At 43.3% G+C, this 22,988-nt stretch overlaps 1 protein-coding gene across 2 annotated transcripts in view; it reads right to left on the bottom strand.

Moving 5' to 3' along the window:
- The window catches only part of LOC146805507 (lysozyme g-like), a 131,208-nt gene that overhangs the window by 86,662 nt on the left and 21,558 nt on the right, over nucleotides 1–22,988 (bottom strand). For both annotated transcript variants that reach the window (XM_085622779.1, XM_085622780.1), the window contains exon 2: nucleotides 21,008–21,087. In XM_085622779.1, coding sequence (XP_085478905.1) covers nucleotides 21,008–21,050 — 43 coding nt within the window. In that variant the 5' untranslated portion in view covers nucleotides 21,051–21,087. The remainder of the gene's footprint in view (nucleotides 1–21,007; nucleotides 21,088–22,988) is intronic.

The following is a 22,988-nucleotide window of genomic DNA, read 5'->3' as shown; positions in this document are numbered from 1 at the left end:
TTAGGACATGTAGGGGTTTACTGAGTGACAAGGGGAGAAAGGTGGGCTGTCTATGCTCTGTTTAAAGTGTGCATGTCTCTTTGGCCGGCCGTCTTGCGATGGCCAGCCACACATGCAACCTTTAAACATCTCTAACCCAGTTGTCTTAAGACAGCTGGGTTAGAGCAAGTGAGGGCCTCCAGAGAGCTGTAGAGCGTGACTCCCTTCAATCAGGACACTGCTCTTTTGCTGGTGAACTGTGCCAGGATTAGTCAAAGGAAGTTTCCTTGTAGCCAGGCTGCAGTCACAATGAGGACGTCTAAGAGCGAGGAGGTCTTGTTGCAAGTTTTTAATTTTTATTTTATTTGAGCGCCGTAGATACCAGCCATCACTACATAGATATCTGTGAAAGGATCATCTAATGGATTATTGAGCATTTTTTGTGGCCAAGCTACACATCCCTTTGTTGAGGTATACACTGAAGCATATCAAATGTGAATATTACAAATATTTCCGTGTCCAATATACTCATGCCAATATGTGTATGGATCTGAAGTACTCTTTAAAAAGGGTCACAAATATCCTGTTTTGGAAGATCTCCTGACCTTAAAGATCTTACTTTGTTGAATCCTGCAGGTCCTGTTATTTATATTTTGTGGCACTCTATTGATTCTGCAGTTTGAATCCATGCAATAGACAATGGATTTAAATGTATATCTGATAGCCAACAGTAGAGGCTGTGTATCTAATCAGATCTTATGCTGCTGATAGCAACTACAAAATCCTCTCCATTTTTATGCATCTTCAAATGTTGTTTACTCTCATTCAGTGCTTAATTTGAGCCTGTGTTTTCCAGTGCTCAGCAACAACACTTAATTGTGAGCACTGGCACTTATATCAGCTTGCAACATGGTTTTGCTGTTGTGTACTTTGGAGATGAGTACAACAACAGTTATTTATTAGTTCAATATACATTAACAAGCATTTGCAATGCAATAGGTCTTGCGTATGTGAGAGTTAGAACTATTGGCGTTGTAAATGACAATATATTTTACCCACATGTTTTGGTTTGGAGTAGAGTGGATGTATGTGGTGTGGTGTGGAGTGGAAATATGTGGGTTGGATTGGAATTGTTAGTTGTGGAATGGTATGGGGTAGATTTGTGTAGTGGAATTATGTGGAATGGTGTGCAGTGAAAATATGTGGATAGTAATTTTGTGGTATTGAGTATAGTGGAATTATGTGGAGTGGGATTGTGTGTCAGTGGAATTATGTGGAATGGTAGTCTGTGTTGTGGAGTGGTATGTGGTGTGCTGTTGAATATTGTGGAATTCTGTGGTGTGGATTGGATGTATGTGGTGGGTTGTGCAATTGTGTTGAGTTGAATTATGTGGTTTGTTGTCGAATTATGTGGTGTGAAATGGAAACAAGTAGGGTTGAATTGTGTGGCATGGAAGTGTGTTGAGTTGAGTGAAAGTATGCTGAGTGCAATTATATGTCATAGTCGCAAAGGTTGTTTTAGAGCTGTTCCAGCTCTGATGTGAGGAAATAGTTTTCCAATGTTTTTTTCCTTTGCATTCTAGTATTTTTATCACCACATTTATAAAAGACAACAATCAACAAGCCCCAATTTTTTATAAAAAACATAACAGAATGTTCCAATCCTACACCGGGTCAATGAAAGAGGTATTTCTTTTGACTGGGTTCCTAAATTTGTTTATCAGCCACATCGCTGAATGATTCAACAGGTGGAGGACAGGCAAGAATGTGTTTGCTTGTCCTGTTCTGACTTAAATCAGCCAATGGAGGGCAAAGCAGGGGTTGTCCATGCTTATTGTGAGATAGGGCTTGGCCAAGGTCTGTATTACTCCAAGGCAATGCCCTTTGATGACTTCACAGTGCAGTTGTTGACATAATGTGTCACTCCATTAGCAATGCTTCTGCAGTAGTAGTACTTTCCTGCAACCAGAAAGGCAAGCACTTGAATTAATTGCCAGTCCACTAAAGTGAATTTCGATGCTGAACCCTGGCATATGCATAGACGCCCAGCTGTCAAGCATTTCTTATGACTTTTTACAGCGAATTTGCAATTTCAAACTAAGCACTGAATCCAAATAATAAATATGTAATTTAAAACAGAATATCAAGATTTAACGAAATGCCTGTATCACTGGGTTAGTAAGGTCTAAAAGGTTGGTGAAGCTTTTCTGAAAGCCAACTGTCTGACAGAGCCCTGAGGCCTTCCAATCGTCCTAGTGAGTTGATGTTCTGCCTCTGGCACAGAGGTCCTCTTTTTCTTAACCTAAGAGCAGAAACACATCAAATAACTCCAGTATGAAATGTTTCAACACCCTCTCTTCTGGTGCCTTGACTTCTCCAATGCCCTATGCCCACCCCGTGCTTTCAGACAAATTTAGGGTGGGCAAAGACCTTCACACCAAAATAGCAAAAGCAGTCGAGCACAATTCAGAGTAATTTGTGGATTCAAGCTTGACATACAGGCACAAAAAGATAGTTTTAGGAGTGCAAAACTACTTTTGCCTTTAAAAAGTTTTGTTTGCCTGATGGGAGTGCAGTGAGCAATCACCGCAGGAATGCCATGCAAGTTGGTGAACAACAAGAAACATACCCATTTATGGACATTCACAAAGTCTTCTTCGAACCTCTCCAAAACTAGAAACAATTGGAGACAAAGTGCTAATCTTTGTTTTCCAGAGCACAAAGGGGAAGGTGAACTCCTGAACATGTTAGGAACTTAAGTGATGGGATTACTCCAAGGAAAAGACAATCTCTACAGAAAAAAATATATATATTTTGCACTTTTTATTCCTCGTGTGAAAATGCATGTGTGTGTGTGTTTTGGTACCTAAAATGAAACTGGAAAAAAACTGAATTTAACCTGGAAAGCTGCAATAGGTTCTGTGTAACCAGGTAAAGTTGTGAGCAAGCCATAAATTGTAGCTCTGTCCCAAGCCAGGAGGTAAATCCAAGCATGCCAATAGGGGCCTTTCTGAGAATCCTGCTCTTACGAATGACCAGGTGAGCAAGCACTTTCAAAGAACAGGGCTTCTCTGGATAATGCTAGGTTGGGTGGGGGGCACTAACAATTAAGCAATATAAAAGCACAGAGCAGTGTTTACAAAGAGTGCATCTGCAATTTATTAAGGTGATTGAGGCCAATAAATTAATTGTCAGAGCAAAACAAAGGATTTGTTACAAAACAGTAAAAAAAAAACAACAACAAAAAAAGCTGACTAAATTTCAAGTACCAAGGGAGTTGAGGAGGGAAGCAAATACAACTAAACGAGAACTACACTACCCTCCTGCTGTCACTTAGTGAATAACTGAAGGTGATAAAACTCACTTTGTGTGCTTTTTTACGTGAACACCAGTAGCATTACACAGGGACACATTCATTTTTGGTATGCACGGGGAGATGAAGTGATTTGCCCGGAATCACAGTTCAACACCAGGACTCAAACCAGGTCTCCAGCTCCAAAGTCGGCAGCTCAGGCTGTTAAGAAACATCCTCTCTACGCTACGATAGAAGTCCATTACTAAATAGCCAACTGACAGCATCATTAAAACCATGAAAAACAGTTAAATAAAGTACCCAAATACCCTGGGGACAGTTGGCAAAAATAATATTGCATGAGGGGCTATCACAACGTAAATGTATGTAGACGGCACGGCAGCCCTGTTCTCCATGCCTCGAGCGGCAGCTAGACTCCTGTCATTAGCTCAGCACTGCAGGCCGCGTTTCCACTATAGCATCTCTACTGGGAAGCCGCTGAGGGTGGGAGTAAGTAAATACCGCTGGGGGCGAGTGCTCCTGCTCATATTCGGGAGTCACAGACAGTGTGGGGTGCGGGTACACCAGAGGCAGCAGCCCCACAACTCCTCCCTGTATTTCCTTGCTCCAGCATCCCCTCCCACTCCTTTCTTTTTCTCGAGGCTTCGGCCAGCTCAGATCCTAGACAGTGCAAACCCAAAAGACAGAGACTGGGCGGAAAACGCGCACCAGGGCCAAATTCTCACTTGGTTGTAAATACGGAGGGTGCGAATGGCACAGCGACTATGCAGAGCCCCCTCAAGCTTTTCGTTGGCAGAGGAAGGAGGGCAGCAGTGGGAGGCACACAAGCAGCAGTGCGCTCGTCGACCAGTGCTGCATAAACAGACAAGAAACAGCACCATCCCTGCTTAATCTTTCAAAAACATGCTAACATTTTTAATGCGCAAAATGATAGGAATGTAACATAATCAGGGCTTTAAGTGGGATGAAAAACTGGGGGGTCTCTCAAAGGGGCGTGGCCAATGCAATTAAGGGCGTGTCTTAAAAACACATCAGCTAAAAATCTGTGCTTAGCATAGTGTACCGACTTGTATTTTGCTGTTTCTGTCATTGCATCCAGATATGTGCTACAACAAGTAACATTGTACATGCAACAAGTCAGGACTATTGTCAATGGTTGCTAGTGGCATAAGATAAATAAGCAGCAGCTATGGCTCGTATATAATATTGAAAAAGCTTCCACTTAAAGCGCTGGTGACACCACCATCATGTTGGTGCTTCTGAGTTTTAAAAAGAGAAGGGAAATCCAGAGAGAAAATGACTCTCTTTAATGGATTTTGATTCTCCTACAAGGTTTACCTGACATGACATCATGCCGTCACTTCTCCACTAGTGTGAAGTGAGCAGTGTAAGCACGCGCACATCGATGTTCCTGCGGTCAGCCCTAAAGAGACCTGTTTTGAGGCCTCCTTTAAACAAGCATTTACAATGCAATGGTCTCGGCAATATTATAGGTAGAGCTATTGGTATTGCTCATTATTTTTTTATTATTTTTGTATCCCTAAATAAATGGCATTTTGTAATTTCTATTGGCATTAGCTTTTTTTGCATATGTGATACTTATTGCATTAGCAGAGAGAGAGTGAGGTAGTGAGATAGAGAGTGAGGTAGTGAGAGAGAGTGAGGTAGATAGAGAGTGAGGTAGTGAGATAGAGAGTGAGGTAGTGAAAGAGTGAGGTAGTGAGAGGGATGTTGTGAGGTAGTGATATATAAGCATAGAGTGATGTTGTGATGTAGTGAGATAGAGAGAGAGGTAATGAAAGAGAGAGTGAAAGTGAGTTAGTGAGATAGAGAGTGATTGAGGTAGTGAGTGAGAGAGAGTGAAGTTGTGAGCTAGAGAGTGAGGTAGTGATGTTTTGAGAGAGAGAAGTTGTGAGATAGTGAGGTAGTGAGATAGATAGTTACTGAGGGGCATTAGTACCACCGGGTAGAATCATTTGCTTCTGGAACACTATGTACAGTATTTCATTGTGCCCGAATCATGTAAAATAAAGTTACTATTTTAAAAAGAATGCGCATTGGCTAGATATTGAATTATTAACCGGTATTGGTTGTTTATGGTGACCTTGTTCTCCAACCTCACACCACCTCCCAGACTAAGCTTGCAACTGCTTGGCTTCACTAACCTGAGGGCCAAGTGCTAAAGGGCTCAGTTTGGGATCCCGCAGTAAGAAGCCGCCCCAGGACACTAGTACTAAAAGGCTCTCAAACTCTGATTGAAACAACCGAAGCTCACTAACCTTAACGACGTTGGGACTCCAGAACCAGGCCCATAGAAGACAAGTGTTTAACAGGGCAGAGAGAGACGACTGGGATGGGCTCATTTAATGGCTTCTGCTCAAGGCCTACGGACATCCCGGGGCAGATACCTGCCCGTGCACCGCACACAGGGCAAACTGGGGTGACAGGTAGGGTCATTCAGTGCCTACAGGTCAACATCTGGGGACAGCCCGGTGCAGGTACCTGCCCGTGCACTGCACACAAGTGGGGTGTCAGGGGGGGGATTATTCACTGGCGGAGGGATCATTCACTGGCGGCAGGGATCATTCACTGGCGGCAGGTCAACACCTACAGACACCCCAGTACAGGTACCTGCCCGTGCACTGCACACAGGGTAGTTAAGGAGTAGTTTACTGGCTACAGGTCAACACCTGCGGACACCCCGGTGCAGTTACCCGCCCGTGCACTGCACACAGTTCTCCGCCGCCCTGTCTCCCTCATCCTCCATCTCTCTGCAGGCCCCTCATGCTCTCTCGACTTTCATGGTTGGCTAAAAACAAAACTGATCGTGACGTTTGTACCTGTGGAATGCAAACAGTTCATCATTCTACACAATGGCGTGCAGTGGACAGGAGAGGGCTGGGGATTCCACGTGGTGTCTAGGCGGTTCCGAGCAGCAGGACGCCTGCCCACAGCCCTGCTCCTGCGTCGTCCGCTACACCGTGACGGCTCTCTGAAATCTGAGCCCTTGCGAGACATACGGACCCCAAACGTATCCTGCACGGGGCGGTGGATAGCACGGACTTTGGTTACCGCCGCCCCGTCATTTGTATTGGTGAGCCCGTATCTGGATCATCTCCTGAACACGGTGACCCCGCCTGCTATAATTCCCATTGCGCAGCTATAGACCGGTCCCGGGGGCCTACCGCTGGTCAGTTCAGCACCCTCTAGGCATCACTCTGTCACGGCAACACTCAGCTTAGCGAGGCACTTCCCATTGGGCACCCCAGCACCACCATCTCTGCAGCGCCTGGTCCGGAGCGTGGCGCCTGGCTTCTGTGATACTGGCTCGCCGTTACCATGAACCCTGCTGCCCCACGACAGACTGCTACCTGAGGATTGCTATTAGACGGGATCGGGGAATATCTTCAAGGCATTAGAGTAGGCGCCGCTGCTGGTTCTCGCGCCCTCCTACAGTAGCGGCGTGGTCTGCGGCCTACCTACAACATTGCCCTCGCCCTACTCGGCCCCGTGCCAACCAACTTGACGGTGAGCATCGTTGTTGTCATACAGCCTGCTGTCTACCTTCCCACCCGCTTCGACTCACTTGGCGCTATTTTACGCTCCTGGTCGGCTCACCATTGAGGCGCCTGCACCCAGTGACGGCGACTCAGCCTTGCGGAGGGATAATCATTCGCACTCTACACCCAACAGCACGCCTCCAACTGCAATATTAAGCACACGTTCCTCCTTCAGATACAACGCCCGCCCTAGCAAATAAGCTGCCTGCATGTGAATGGTTAATGGATGCAACTCGCATCCCCTACTGCTCAGGGAGCGGCCATGGTACAATGGAGCGAGGGAGAGGCGTCTGCGGGGGAAACACCCCCCGCCCTTTCTGTGGGGGGGGCGGGCGCATGTGTGTGTCGGTATACCAGCTTTCAGTTTTGTCCCCAAGACACGCCGAAGTACTGGACCCACAACATACACATATGTGCAAACAGGCCTCGCCGGCTGTAATCGCCCCTGGCAGCTGCCTGTCTGTCTGTCCGCCGATAGCGGCATATTTTGCATAGTTTCATTCCGATTCTCACGCTGTTACACTCTTGTTAAGCACCCATCAGAAACGAGCTCAAGAAAACAAAGACGGTCCAGCAGACAAGTGAAAATGTGTGCGCGGCCTCACAAGGATTCTCGAGTCTGCTGGCGGTAACATTACCAGGGTTGGCTGCGGCACAAGAGCGACAAAATCCTATTACAGGGATTCAGAGGAAGCTGCAGGGGTCCGAGCTGTGTATTGGAAGGGTTTCCGGTGGGGGTATTAGTCTGAATTTGAAACTGGAAAGTTCCTTGGGAAAGAGCCGAAAGTGAGGGTTTGGTAGAGTGAATGGACCTGACAAGCACACCACTGCCTTTCTCCGAGGCGAAGCAGAAATGCCTCGGAGAAACGCAGCGTCGGTTTCGGGGGCGTGTTTCTTTTTCTCTCCTCTTGCCATTGGCTGGAGGAGAGAAAAACACGCCCTGCGAAAAGCAACGAAAAAACACGCCCCCGATCCGAAAAAGACGGGGCTTCAACGGAGTGACTGACCTTTTCTCCAGTGGCTGGCCAGCATTCAAGAGGCCAGCCAATGGAGAACAGGGGACAAGAGGGGCGGGTGCAAGCCCCTCTTCTCCAAGTCATTAAATCTCTGGACTTCCGGTCTGCCGACCGGATGGTCCCGAGACCTAAAAATTGCTGGTGCTCAGCAACGGTGAGACCCAGCCCTCTTAAAGCCCTGAGCATAATATATTGTGGCTGTTTATCTGCGGCAGGGACAACAGGAGTGAGGGGGAGAAGGCACGGACAATGGCAGTCCGGGTGGGGGAGGGGGGAGAAGGGGGCGAGAAGGCACGGACAATGGGAGTGCGGGCAGGGGGAGGGGGTGAGAAGGCACAGACAATGGGAGGGAGGGAGGAGTAGAGAAGGCAGTAGGAGAACCTCATTAAAGAAAATAGTGCTCACAGAATAAATAACACATACAGTGTAACACACGAAGTAAGGGGGCGAGTAGCCAAGGGAGGAAACAAATGACGACATGGCCATAATAAGGAGTACTAACAAGCCTATAAACGAATCGGAAGGCAGCATTTACGAAGGACAAAGACACAAGCAAATGAAAAATATAGGTGGGGGAGTGGACGGGGCTTCAATAACGTACTGAACTACAGCAGTTCTTTAACAGAACATCGCTTTCCAGTCCAGGGAGGACCTGGCCTGGCAGTTCGGGCTGGACTGTTCCCATTGGGCACAGAGTCAAGACTGATTTGCATATAGCTGGGTCTAAACTGGAATGGCACGGTGAGCAACAAAACGATGGATTTAGGCCCAGATCTCTGTACTGGGGTGAATGTATGACATTGCTCTGCATTCTGTCCATCAATTGTTTTTTTGCATATGTCACCCCGAGTGGGACGGGTATGCCCAGACGTGGGTCCTGTGCTCTCCATGCCACTGGAGTCAAGCTATCCTGCCTGATGAGGGCTGAAAGCCTGAATCCGGTCCTAGGATGCTTGTTTCCAGTCCAGGGAGGACCTGGCCTGGCTGTTCGGGCTGGACTGTTTCCATTGGGCGCAGGGTCAAGTCTGATTTGCATATGGCTGGGTCCAAACTGGAATTGCACAGTGAGCAAAAAAAAAATGGATTTAGGCCCAGATCTCTGTACTGGGGTGAATGTATGATATTGTTCTGCATTCTGTCCAGCAATTGTTTTCTTTGCATTTGTCACCCCGAGTGGGACGGGTATGCCCAGATGTGGGTCCTGTGCTCTCCATGCCACTGGAGTCAAGCTATCCTGGCTGATGAGGGCTGACAGCCCGAAACCGGTCCTAGGATGCTTGTTTCCAGTCCAGGGAGGACCTGGCCTGGCAGTTCGGGCTGGACTGTTCCCATTGGGTGCAGGGTCAAGACCTATTTGCATATGGCTGGGTCTAAACTGGAATGGCATGGTGAGCAAAAAAACAATGGATTTAGGCCCAGACCTCTGTACTGCGGTGAATGTATGACATTGTTCTGCATTCTGTCCATCAATTGTTCTTTTTGCATTTGTCACCCCTAGTGGGAGGGGTATGCCCAGATGTGGGTCTCATGCTCTCCATGACACTGGAGTCAAGCTATCCTGGCTGATGAGGGATGAAAGACCAAAACCGGTCCTAGGATGCTTGTTTCCAGTCCAGGGAGGACCTGGCCTGGCAGTTCGGGCTGGACTGTTCCCATTGGGCGCAGGGTCAAGACTGATTTGCATATGGCTGGGTCCAAACTGGAATGGCACGGTGAGCAAAAAAACTATGGATTTAGGCCTGGATCTCTGTACTGGGGTGAATGTATGACATTGTTCTGCATTCTGTCCATCAACTGTTCTTTTTGCAAACGGACTCTAGGCTTGCACTAATACATGCCTCCCAAGCCAATATTATTGCTTTGGGTGCCTTGAATACTCACACCTGTAGTGGTGTGATGGTTAATAGTTGTGTTGTTACTGGTACTGGCTGCACTGTCTTGGGTATTGGGTGGTGCAAGCTGCAGTAGCCTCCTGACAAGGGCCCTGGCACTTATTTTTTGTTTTACAAATTAAGCACTGCTCTTATTCTGGTTAGGTCCAGCATCAGTCACCATCTTTTCTGCTTTCTACAGTGCATGACACAGTTTTGCCCTATACTTGGGACCTAGGACACATTGAGAACAATAAAATAGGAAAGTCCTACCTGGGAACTATCACCAAAGACATTTTTTGCAAGTGGGAGGGCCTGACCTCCAACATATCCTCCATATAATAAATCGCTCATATATTAAAAAGAAAAAATACAATTGAAAATGACTACTACCCATAGTGGTCAAGGCTGAGCCTCATCACATAAGCTTCTCTAATCAGTTGTACTGGTTACTCAATAACTTGAGATTATTACATCATTCATATGGGCACCTCCAGTTTCCTGAATACCCCTATGACCTGCAGAGTCACCCAAGGTTCCATCTCGTCTCCCATCACTTTAAAACACTGCATGGAGCCCCTTGGAACTCTACTCACTGATAACAGCATCAAAATTTACCAGTACACCAACAACACACAATTATATTTTAAAGACTCCTCTTTGCCAGACATCCAATGACTCAAATACTGCTTACAACTCCTTAATGCCTCGATGTATAGCACATATCTGAAGCTTAACTACACCGAAACAGAATTGCTGCTATTCGCCTAGAAAAACAACAAGAACTAATCTAAACCTAACTCAATGTCATGAACCTCAATATATTCCAACCCCAACTTTCACCCAATGTCAAGTCACTCACTGTCACTCTGGGCACTGATTTGCACTTCAAGGAAACTATCACCAATAAAATTAAGATGGCCTGTTATCAGCTCTCTCTAGTAAAAGAAAGTAAACCTATTCCTGCCAGAAAGCGACTTCAGAACTGCCATTCAAGCCCTCTTACGCTTGCATCTGAATGTTGGCAATGCCCTATTCCATGGCCTGTCCTACTCCGTAGTCTTCCAAATTCCACACTGGCCCCTCTTAAGGGCATCATACACACCACAGGATCCATGGTCATTAGTTATATGAAATATGACCACACCTACCCAGCTACCCCTCAAATTGATTTTATCTTTGCCTTTGAAACTGTACAGTACCTCACTGCCTTTTGGCTAAGGTTGCACTACACAAACACCATTTATATGCATTCAAACATATGTCCACATGATAAATAGACCCATATCCACAAATCCAACAGCATTACAAAGTGAGCTCTTAATTAAATTGCAATGGAACACATACATTGACCAGTCTGCACATTTTCTTCAGGCATCTATAAACAATGAGTTGTTTATTGTCTTGTGTGTATAGGCCCTTGTGTATTGTAAAATGGGCTACTGTCAATGGCCTCCTGTGAGCTGAGTCTAATCCATCTGAATGTCCATAAGGGGTCTGTTACTTTTTTGACTTTGCTTCAACCGCATGTCCAAAGTATAAAGAGGATCACCAACTGATATATATTGACCCCTTTGTTGGTCGATGTAAGACCCTTCGTAGCATAAATAACTAAAGTAATTTGTTGTACGGAGGATCTGTGTCCAGGTGGCCCTTCCCCTTTTCTACATATACTTGTTGAAGATACCCATGTCGGAATTTTCCATTGATTTTATTTCCAAACATTTTCTATGGCATTTGCATTTGAATAGGTTCTACTTTGAAAAATGGTAGCAGTGAATGACTGTATAATCTGTTCTCTGCTCGTGCAGCTGAGGTTATATAGGCTATTAATATTTTATTTGATTTTGGATCCATTTATGCGATATCGTACTCTGAGCTGACTTCATACAATGCCGGGAGCTAAATGCCCCAAACTTTCAAATCTATTCAGTGACTGGCTGGCAAGAAAAATGAGAATGTGAAAGAAAGAGCCTGACACCATTGCCTCAACAGAAGAGATTGATGTATTTATTTTATTTGTATATACAGCTGCTAGATCCAAGAGGCTAGTTGAGCTCTGAACATGAACATTTCAAGTTCATATCACTACAAATTGAGAAGGTTTTAAGCATTTGCAGTCATCACTGACCCTATAAGAGGCCCATGAAGGATCAACATACGGTTGTCCAGTTATACAGAACAAGAGTTACAAGAGGAGCGGATATGAAAAGTAGAGGAGGTTACTACTTTAGACTTATCTATGTGGTAGATAATCACATAACGCATATAATGTTATTGAAACAAATGAGGTATATTTGTCAACAAGACATGGTGATGCATAGATAGGTTATGTAAGTCGTTGGATAAGCTTGCCGAGTAGTGCTATGAGTGTTTTAGAAGCCAGTATCCTCTGTAGAAAGGCCATGGTCTGTGCCTTCTAAATTGAAGAATTTAGCAGATGAGTCAAAATAAGGCTAATCACTTGTTGCCATCAGGTTAGGAGTTTCATTAGGCTACATACTACCTTGTCCTGCAGATAACATAAATCAGAGTATATTTTAGCATTGAGATGGTGTGAAAGCACGCAGTGCGATTGGCCGGATTTCAGTTAGTCAGGAGACTGGAGATCAAAGAATTGTATTTGAAAGCTTCAAGGAAAGACAAAGAAGCAAGAGAGAATCCCACTGTTCACACAGAGCACAGAGACACGATAGATTAGAGCAATGATTGTGAATATTATGGAGTGTTGGCACCTCTAGTGGAACAAACATGATCTTCAGATCTCCTCCTCCTGACAACATGATTTGCTCAACTAGCTTAATAGAATGAACTGTGATGTAATACAATATGTCATTAGAAAATTAAGTTGGGCAAATAGGGTATCTAATAAAAATTTACAAATTCTCTATGCCTATTTGTCTGAGGTCATTCTTATGCTAAAGAACTCTGTGTAACTGAAAGGGCGGAGCTGATCTATTATGCTGATATATTTATTAAGAAACTGGCATCGTAATGCTACCAAAGTATCACTCACCTATCAATCCTAGGGAAGATCATTAAGAAAGTCAATGCAAACTAGATTCACAAAAATATGAATAGTGACACCTCTCTGCAAGCAATCGGTCCTGATCCCGACTGTAGTTGAGCAGTGCTAGTCACCATCCATGTGGCTGATGATGCTCCTCAGACCTCTGACAAATCCGAGCCATGTCTTTTTCTCCTTTTCCATCTATGCAGATTTCAACATTGTTGATCATTCATCCCTTTTTAATACCTACGCAGTCAGAATGGCTGTTGATAGAATCACCCTGTAGTGGTTCATATCTTACCTGAGGAACACATCACAGCTACTCCAGATGAGCTCTGAAAGTCAGTCTCAAAGCCATCTGTCATCCTCTGGTATCCCCTAAATCTCCATCCTGTCAGCAGCGATCTTCAGTTTGTATGTGGACCACATTCGAGTCCTTCTAGCTGTCATGGCCATTAGTATTGACCAGTATGTAAATCACACCCAGCTGTACTTGAAACTTTCAACATTGTATGCATACAACAAGATATGCAAGAATGGCTTTCAAAGATGAATCTGGACAGTTATAGTCCTTGGCTCAAAAACAGCGCAGAGTGCTTTGACTTTTACAAAGATGCTCACCTCAGCTTCAAGACCCACATTTGTTGGTCTGAAAGTAGGGTGCCTGACTCAGAGAAGCCAGATACGTTAATAAAAGCAAAGCTCTCTCAATTATGTTTGCTAAGAATAGTCCAATGGAGATTGGATGACAGCTGTCTGAGTGTGGTGGAGTGGAGTTTTTCTTGTTGACCAGGTCACATTGATGTCTTGAGAAATATGTGTCTGTCAAAGGTTTTGAAAAATTAGTGGTAAAGCTACTCCAATTCTGTTACTGGGCTGGATTGTAAAATGCCAGAGAGAAGAGAGTTAAGTATTGTGAGGTTGAGTTTGTTCCAGTCATCGTAGATACTCTTGCTGGTCACTGTTGCAGTAGTTGTTGTTGTCCTGTGGAGGTTGACAATGAAGAAAAGGTGATGGTGATTGCTCCAAATAACAGAGGTTTCCTGTGTACTGTGATGAATTCAAGCATCAAAAATATTGCGGTCTATGCGTGTACAGCAGAGTGTACAGATGTAGAGGCAAGCTGGAATAATCTGACAATTCCTAGGTTCATCATGAGTGTTTCTAGTTGTGTGAAGTTTGGTTCATCAATCCAGATGTTCTGGTCTAAGTATGTTGTGATTTATGACCATGTAAGAGATGGCACCTAGGAAAGCGCCTAGGAATGCTGGGTTGAGGCCTGTGTATCAGAAGGAACAAACATGAGAAAACAGGTGATAGGCGAGCAAACAAGAAGTGATTTATATTTAGTCCTGATGAATTCTTGAAAGCTTGTGGTCTGTAAGGTGTCCCTAAAAATTACCAAAGAAGCATTATGTACTGATGTGGTTTCATTGATGAACAGTAAGTCCGGCTTTAATTCAGCATTCAGGTTGTAGATGTTAAGAGCAATGTTCAAGAGGTTCTTGTCCATTGATCATGTGTTCTGAGGCGGAGGAACCTCAGATGGTGAAGTGAAAAAAATGAGATGATTAGTTCATGTGAAAAAGTAAAAGTTAGAGAGGAGAAGCAAGAGAACGGGAGAAATGGAGCTGTGTTAAAATCAGAAGGTCTGTCTACGGCTTCAACAAGTGAAGCAGTGCCTTGGCAGGGCTATGGAGCTCAGTGGAGGATGTGGTGTGCATTCGGTTAGCAAGGAAAGACAGACAAGAGGAATTAAACAGAGTGAGACATAAGGTTTCTAAAATGGAAAGAAGAGAGCGAGGAGAAAGAAAGGATTGGGATGCAAGTGGCTGAGAGAATTCGTGATTCATGTGGCAGTCTCAACAAGATTCATAAGATCCATCCAGAAATGCTAAATGAATACATAATTAAACCTGTTTTCCTCAAACAGAATACGTGTTACGGAATAAACGCTAGTGTTCAATAAATTTCAACCATTTTCAGTTCAATCATTGACAACCTTTTTAAACTCTATGCTCCCCTCTTGGTCTATGGACAATATCTGTTCAGTTAGATGGATAAAGTAGTTGCCCATCTCAACATTTGAAAAGCTTGTTATAATGATCTGCTTTCCTAAATTTGAAGCTTATGTGTAGTAGACATTTAAAAAAAAAATTTATCACAATGATGCCTCGGCGAACGTGCGACATATAAATAACTGTCCATAGACCATTGAGAGCGTCATGCAGTTGATTTTGTTTGTTAGGTCAGTTAAGGAGTGGTGGGTTGTATGCCAGAGCTAGGAGGAGGGTTGAAGTGCTCCAGAGTGCCCAAAAGGAGATACCAGGTGTGCATTAGATGTGCATTAGACTGTGATCAACTGAAGTGTTCAGTATCTCATAATGTTTGGTGCTATGACGGCAACCCAGTCTATTATGTATAAAGCTCAAAAGCTCGGAGGACTTGATGTAGGTTCAGTTATAAACAGAATGTATAGAGATAGGGATGTGTAAATGCCTAGGAATAGTACATTTGGACTTGTTACAACCAACGACAATCAAACAAGCTAACGCAATTAATTTATCTAATTTCTCAAACCTTATGAAAATGGTGCCCAGGACAATAAAGCGTCATGAAGCCATGCTAATGGTAGAACGAATATACATTTCTATAAGATGATGTGGAAATGGCTAGGAATAGTGCATTTGCTCTTCCTAATTTGTTACGGTATTCTTAAGAGGTGCTTTTCTCTAGATAAAACCATTTTTTATGGCACCCTACCACTTTTGGTGGTAGTAACTCCTCATTCTCACCCAGAAATTTGATTTACTTCTGGGCTTGACAGCAGCAAATATCCTGCAGGACCTATCGTGGGAACCTACCTTAAAAAAGCTTGTGAATTCCCACAAACACACAAGTTTACATGTTCATCCCCACCATTGAATGCCACCTCTCCACCCCTCGTAGCAGATTATTTCACAAATTTTACACCAAAGTAGTGTCATATTAGATGTGAGTAAATATGTTTCTGAGTCTTAATTCTCAATTTGTGAATTTGTTCTAGTGAAATGAGTCATTTCCACGCCTAAATTCAACTTAGGTGCAAAAATTGCTTTGTATTTTATCATCAGCACTTTCCTCTTTGAATAGCGAGGATTAGAATCCTCATCTTTATCTCCAATACATGTTTCTATTAAAGATAATATCGAGAACAATACTCATTCAATCAAACACATCAAAAAAGTAGGGGACCACTCTTATGGTGTATATGATATTGATTGTATTATTTAGGTCAATTAGTGTAACTTTTTAGATTTCAAAAGACATGACACATTCATCTATACCTTATTGGAGAAGGAGCAGCTTACGTGCCAACCGGTGGGCCAGGCACAATTCAATGGAATATCTAAGTTAGGGGCCTAATACTGCTTCACCTACTTGCCCTTTGACTGATGTGACTTAATTATGAGGTGGCCTGATTCTTTTTTTAATTATGTTACTGTCTTTCTTGGAACTTTCTGTGACTTTGTCAGTGTATAAGAAGATTTCTAGACCTGTGTTAACCATTTTGCAAATTCCAAATATTTGGGTCGTTTTGGATATAGGTAATCAAATATATCCTTCTTTCTTATCACCAAGGAAAGTTAAAGCTAGTACCACTTATTCTTTAGTATTAGTGCATCTACTTGGTTGATTGACCTTTGGCTTCTGTAGGCAAAACTTGCTGATAGATAATATTTAAACTGTTGAAGGATTTATATCTCTGTCTCAAGGTATCACTATTCATTTTATTCTTTATAACCTTACTGCTTGCTTACAGTCAAATATTCGGACTAAGTGGTGGTCTGTATGTCTTACATATGGGTATCTTGTTTTTCCCATTTCTGTTTTTTTAATTATTATGCTCACAAGGTGTTAGGAGGTTGTGTGACGATGATCGCGACACATCAAGTGTTGCGCTTGAATGGCTTTTAAACTTTAGTTTTTTTAAATCACCTTAAATAAACAAGCGTTAATAATGACTGTGTACTTTTTTTCTATGTATCATTTTATCAGCTTTGAAAAAGTCCCAATGAAGGGACGAAACACATGTCGGCTGAAACCATCTATGAAGCACCACTATCAACATATCTGTAGTTATTGCTGAAAAAATGTAACCACAGTTGTGATATTGTTTGTTCTTTCTTGTGATACCATTAACAAATATAAATACTATTCACTTAACTATTTGGAGGGTTTGATGACTTTTTGAGTGTCTAACTACGTTGGTGAAATGGAAAAATGTTCTTCATGTCTATATGTCGAAACCGTGTAAACAGTTACACTAATTGAACTCGTTTTATACAATCAATTTGATATACACAATAAGAGTGCTCTGCTGTTTTTTGGTTTGTTCATGTCTGGACTGGGAAATTTCTTTTCTCTGGTCCAGATATACGCTTTGTGGCAATGGGTGTGTTATAGTTTTTAGTGCATCATTGTTGACTCACTTGACTTTTACTGTTCCAAAGATAGAGATGTGCAACTGATGTACCACTGTGACTCCACTGTTCTAAAATAACTCATTGAATCAAGTCCAGCAGTTTTACTACAATGTGGTATGTAATAGTAGAATGTGGATGATGTGATTGGTTAATTAGCTTTAGGTTGTCCTCGAGTGGAGTATACTTTATTAATTATTGATACACTGATAATGTGCTACACACCACGATAACAGAGCTTTACAGCACACGTGTGAAGGAAGGTGGAGGATATGTTCCATGCTGAAAAGACTTTCACTACAGGCTTATAATGTTTCTGAGATGCAAGTAAACCAAGAAAGCCAACTAAAGCACTTCTACTGTGGGAGAGTTTGCAGGTGAACAAGAGAGGCGTGGAAAGAGGGCCGGCGCTGAGCAACTGTTAAAAGATTAAAGAACAGGCATAGCTTGGGATTTTAGAACTGTTTTATAAAGTGCACCTGCTATGAACATGGACCATTCCAAGGCATTTTCGGTGGGGTAGGAGCATAGGACAAACAGGAAGTGTGTGGGGGAGGGAGCAGTGGAGTGGTTGAAAGTCCATACAGAACTCAAAGTAGGATGGGTGTCGTATATATTTTTCTCTGTCACTTCAAGAAGCCATCTTCTAGGTAGCGGCATCTCGAGAAGCAATTTTAAGCGGGTTACACAATGGCCAACAGATAAAATTTGTGGGGCCACCTACAACGGGCATTCATGAAGAGTGTGAGTGTGTGTGTGTGTGTGAGTGCGTGTGCATGCGTGTGTGTTTATATATACAAATGAGCTATTTGTTGTTAATGAGTAGATTGCAATTAGGAAGCTGCAGCCATCATCATGATGGTGGCCTGCTGAGATCAGCAAACCACCATGTCTGTGATTGCTTTTTAGTAGCGCAAACCTTTTTATTTTAAAGTAGATCATTTTCCTTAAAGGAAAACGGGATGTGTTTCAAAAAATAAGATGACACTTCAAGTTTCATTACTTAAGAGTAGGCAGTGGTCTCTTAGACCACTCCTTGGTCTTACAAAATATTTGTTTCAACATTCACAAAGGGGAATGGATCTTGTGGGGATCCCTTCCCATTTGCGAATGGTTACCACCACCTTTCAGGAGTCAGTAAAAAATTGATGTTTTGCAACTGTAATTCAGTCGTAAAATATTCATTCATAGCACTGCAAATCGATATTTGGAAGGGACGCCCTAAATACGCTCCTTCCAAATACCGAATCGCTAAACATAAATTGTGCTTCGGTAATGCGTTACCGAATCACAATTTGGGCTCTTTACATATGGAAAAGCATTTTTGAGGCCGTTTCCGGTTGCAAAAAGGCTTTTGTACATATTCCCCCTATTCAAATAATTCACTTGACCAAAAGATGACTGCTTAAAAAATATTATTTTTTAAATTCGGATAGAAATTTCATGCATCCTTCATGCATTGAATGCTAGGCAGTTTATTTGACAAGAACATTGCTGCTCGCAGTGGGCAGAGTGGCACTGCTCCATATCTTTCTCATCTGCTTTGGCAGCAGTGGCTTCAGGGCGCAGCTCTCCTTCTGCTCCGCCTCCTCCACACCCCTCCAGACCTCACCAGAGACAAACAACTGTGCCATCCCACTGGCCTGCTCGGTGCACCAGGGCGCACTGGTGCCCCCTGCCGGTGTGGGCTAGCTCTGCATGCTGTTGTCAACACCGGTGTGTACAAGGGTTGTGCCCATCATGCGGGCCTAGGCAGAGCTGGAGAGCCGGGCTAAGAACAGAGGAGCCCACTGCATCCTGCGAGCTGTGCTCGGTTTACGGGGTGAGGGTTCATGCATGAAGACTGAGACGGATCTGTGATATATGTTAACCATTCTCTCAAGGCTAACCCATGATTCCCATGGTCAGTAAGGAACACTGTGTGCTCTGAGACATGGCAGTGGGAGAATAGGAGAGGGGCTATGCCTCAGCTTGCCACACCTGTCCCTGGACAACATCAATAGATGAAAAGGTGGCAGAAATCACGACGCTCTGTTGCCCCTGGTTGGAGCGCTTTCCCCCAAGACCATGAATGCAGTCCACTCACCTTGCACATGCACCAATACCGACAACACTCAGATTACTCTAACCAATGGCACTGTACTCCACACCACCTAAAAAAGCTTCTGTGTTATGTTTTTGTACCTGTTTGTAAACTCTATAAAACGTTTAAAAAAAAAAACTTCTCTTATGTTCACACTCAATACCTTAGGTCAAGCAGATCTTTTTTTCCATAAATAACATATTTACCCTATCCCAAATTGAGCCTACAAATACTCCAAATATGGCTTGGTAATCCAATGGTCTCAAGACCAGAATGGTATAAAAACAAGCAGGACAAAATGGTGTGTGCCAATGTTTTTTAAACATTAATTGTTCTGTATGAAATGCTCTTATTAATTGTCCTTTTTATATTACTGTTTGTACGAAGTTTTTAAAACCAATTTTAAAAGCATGCACAGTAAAGAAACGAGGGAATTGCACTTGTTTGATGGTGAAGTAGGAAACGCATGCTTCTTAATTTTATCTTAAATACAGAGTCTCAGCCAATGGCAATTTGTAAATTTGAATTTTTCTGTATTATTATGATGATGATTTGCATTCTCTTATTTTTATTGTATTTTTAGCAAGTTTTATGGGCATATGTCCCGATAAACGGATCTATACCTAATATTACTACCTCTAAACAGAGCAGGCGGACCAAGGACCTTATTTATAAAGGCCTTGCGACATTATAGCGCCGCAGTTGAGTCACTTTTCATGACGCAGCAGTGGCGTAAACAATGAGCCATGTTGCGCCATATTTACAAGATGACTCATCTAGGCAGATGCGTGACCTTGTAAAGCACTAAGCCACATTATACCTGAATCAGGTATAATGTATGCAGGGCGGGCGTTCCCACCTAAATGTAGAAATGTATCGGTGAAATCAATGAGATTTCACAGCGACACTTCTAGGACACCACTGCGTCAAAACTTTACGCCTGCTTCATGTCAGGCGTAAGGGCACAGGCCTAACCCATGCAATGTGTGACTTTTGCGCCGACAGATACATCAGGATTCCTGACGTATCTGTCATTCCTTGCAGCATGGAGTGCCGCACATTAAATATGCAAAAACAACAGTTGATGGACAGAATGCAGAACAATGTCATTCATTCACCCCAGTACAGAGATCTGGGCCTAAATCCATCGTTTTTTTTGCTCACCATGCCATTCCAGTTTGGACCCAGCCATATGCAAATCAGTCTTGACCCTGCACCCAATGGGAACAGTCCTGCCCGAACTGCCAGGCTAGGTCCTCCCAGGACTGGAAACAAGCATCCTAGGACCGGATTCAGGCTGCCAGCCCTCATCAGCCAGGAGAGCTTGACTCCAGTGGCATGGAGAGCACAGGACCCACATCTGGGCATACCCGTCCCACTTGGGGTGCAGTGAAAATGATTGCATCGCTGTTTTATCGCAGCGATGCAAAGGTTTTCATGAATGAGACCCAAGCGTTTAGGAGACATGGCACTCCTCCGTGTTTGTGTGGAGTACCCTGTCCTTAAAATTCAAAATAAGGGCCTTAATAAAATTTAACAATAAAAGATGCATAATATATCCACTAAGCAAAAGCAATATCACCAGAAAGAACTACTTTGGAATGAGATTTTACAGAATGTCCGGACAAACTGCAGTTTTGTACGGGATTAGCTAGAGATCAGCATCCAAGGCAAGAAAAGAGCAATGGATATAAGACTGGACAATTACTTACCAATGAAAGCTGTTACAAGCAGGGTCATCAACACCGCTAACATGTTGCTGTTTCTTTATTCTGGAGGCAGTGGGAGGATTCTAGAGAGAAACATCAAATGTATCAACAAAATGTATATCATTTTGCAATGCCCTACCAATTTTAATTCAAGGTTTTTTTGATGGAAAGCTCCACAAAAAGGTTCGTGGTTGCATATAATGAAGCGGGTGTAAACAAATAGCTGATTTTTAAAAAATATTTTGTGAATTGAATTTTCTAAAGGCATGGTACCCTCGATGCCATTAATAATTTAGCTACAAGCAAACTAAAAATACTAAAAATAATTCAAATGTATTCACAATGCTACTCCAATGAACTTGACGGTAGCAAAGCATAAATAAAATAACATCAAGCCTTATTTACACCAACATGGCAAACCAAAGTGAAGGTAAAATCAGATCCTCATACATTTGCCCTATCAAGCGTATTATCCGTGAAACACTGCATCAACTCACTTTAAAAGCCACATTGCCCACACTCACCCTAAGTCACTTAAAATATTGCCAATTTCATAATTGTCAAAATGCAGAAGATCAGTGTGAACAAACTCAACTGATATTCCAACTCGTCCTCTGGAAATATACACAGTGATACAAATTTCTCAAAACTGTTCTGATTTCTCTGCACCTAATCTTCTCCTCGAGAGAGTTCTCCTGGACCTGACTTCACATGCCGCTTGACCTTCATTTTCACTCACACATACATATGCTTATACATACACATGAAATCACACATACACACACACTCACACATACACACACTCTGCCTAAACATCAGCGGCAGCAGGCTCAGGTAAGCGCGGTGAGGTGGGACAAGGTGCCCTATTCCGTTGTCCATCGGCTTCCCTCCTGCTGCGGCCTGCCCCACCATGCTTACCTGAGCCAGCCACCGCTGGTACACATGCGCAAACATTCACACATACACACACACTGCCTACACATGCACATACATTCCCACATACACACACTCTCTTACATAAACACACTCAAAACTGCAAGCCCACACACAACATACATACATTTTGAAAAACAATGTTACTTACCTCAGCTGCCAGGGAAAGTCATATTCCAGCTATTTGTACTACATTTTTTATTAAATAGGGAATAATGTAATATTATTCACTATTAGTAAAATGTACACAAAATGAGGTGAGTGAAGCTTCCACTGACATCCATAAGGACGAGCTGCTTCTGTATCCTGCCACTGATTTTGCCACTGCTGATGCTAGGGGTCGCAGAGGCAGTGCCAGGGGTCACAAGGGGCATGCTAGGGTCCTACCCCTAAATGATGTCCATGATCGTCACGGCACAAACTTTGGGGCATATTAGCAAGGACGGAGTTAAAATTATCTCCGGTTTAGCGGGCGAAAACTGCCGCTAAAGCAGCGATAATGGGCTTGATAATATGCCCTGGAGAATTCCAATAGAAGCCCATTTTCACACCAGAACATGGACTTCGATTGGAATTCTCAAGGGCATATTATCAAGCCCATAGTTTTCTGCCGCTACACCGGCGATAATTTTAACACCGTCCTTGATAATATGCCCCTTTGATGTAATCCTTTTCGAACTCCAGATGAATCCGTTAGGAAAAAAGCAAACTGGCGATGGCATTTCCCTTTATCAGTATACTGATACTGCCTAACTGTACCATCTTTGGAAGACAGAAATTTACTGCAGTCTTAAATTAGTTCTCTAGGGGATTGGATAGTCTCTATCTATCTCGAGGTAAACTCCAGAGTCTTGTCTTGCTCCAGCAACTCTCCTGTCCAATCCTTGCTTTACAGACACTTATCATCATCAGGCATCATGATCATTCTCATTCCGTCGATCAAACCTGAGGGTCACTTGTCACACAAGATTACAACACTAATCCTTGCTCAAAATTTCAGGATCGTAGCTGTTAGGTCCAATGAATGCACTACATGGTGGTCTACCCAAAA

This window comes from Triturus cristatus, chromosome 8 (assembly GCF_964204655.1).
Source record: "Triturus cristatus chromosome 8, aTriCri1.1, whole genome shotgun sequence".
Taxonomy (NCBI): domain Eukaryota; kingdom Metazoa; phylum Chordata; class Amphibia; order Caudata; family Salamandridae; genus Triturus; species Triturus cristatus.
The sequence above is the reverse complement of the archived record's forward strand: the minus strand, read 5'-3'. Positions and strand labels throughout refer to the sequence as shown.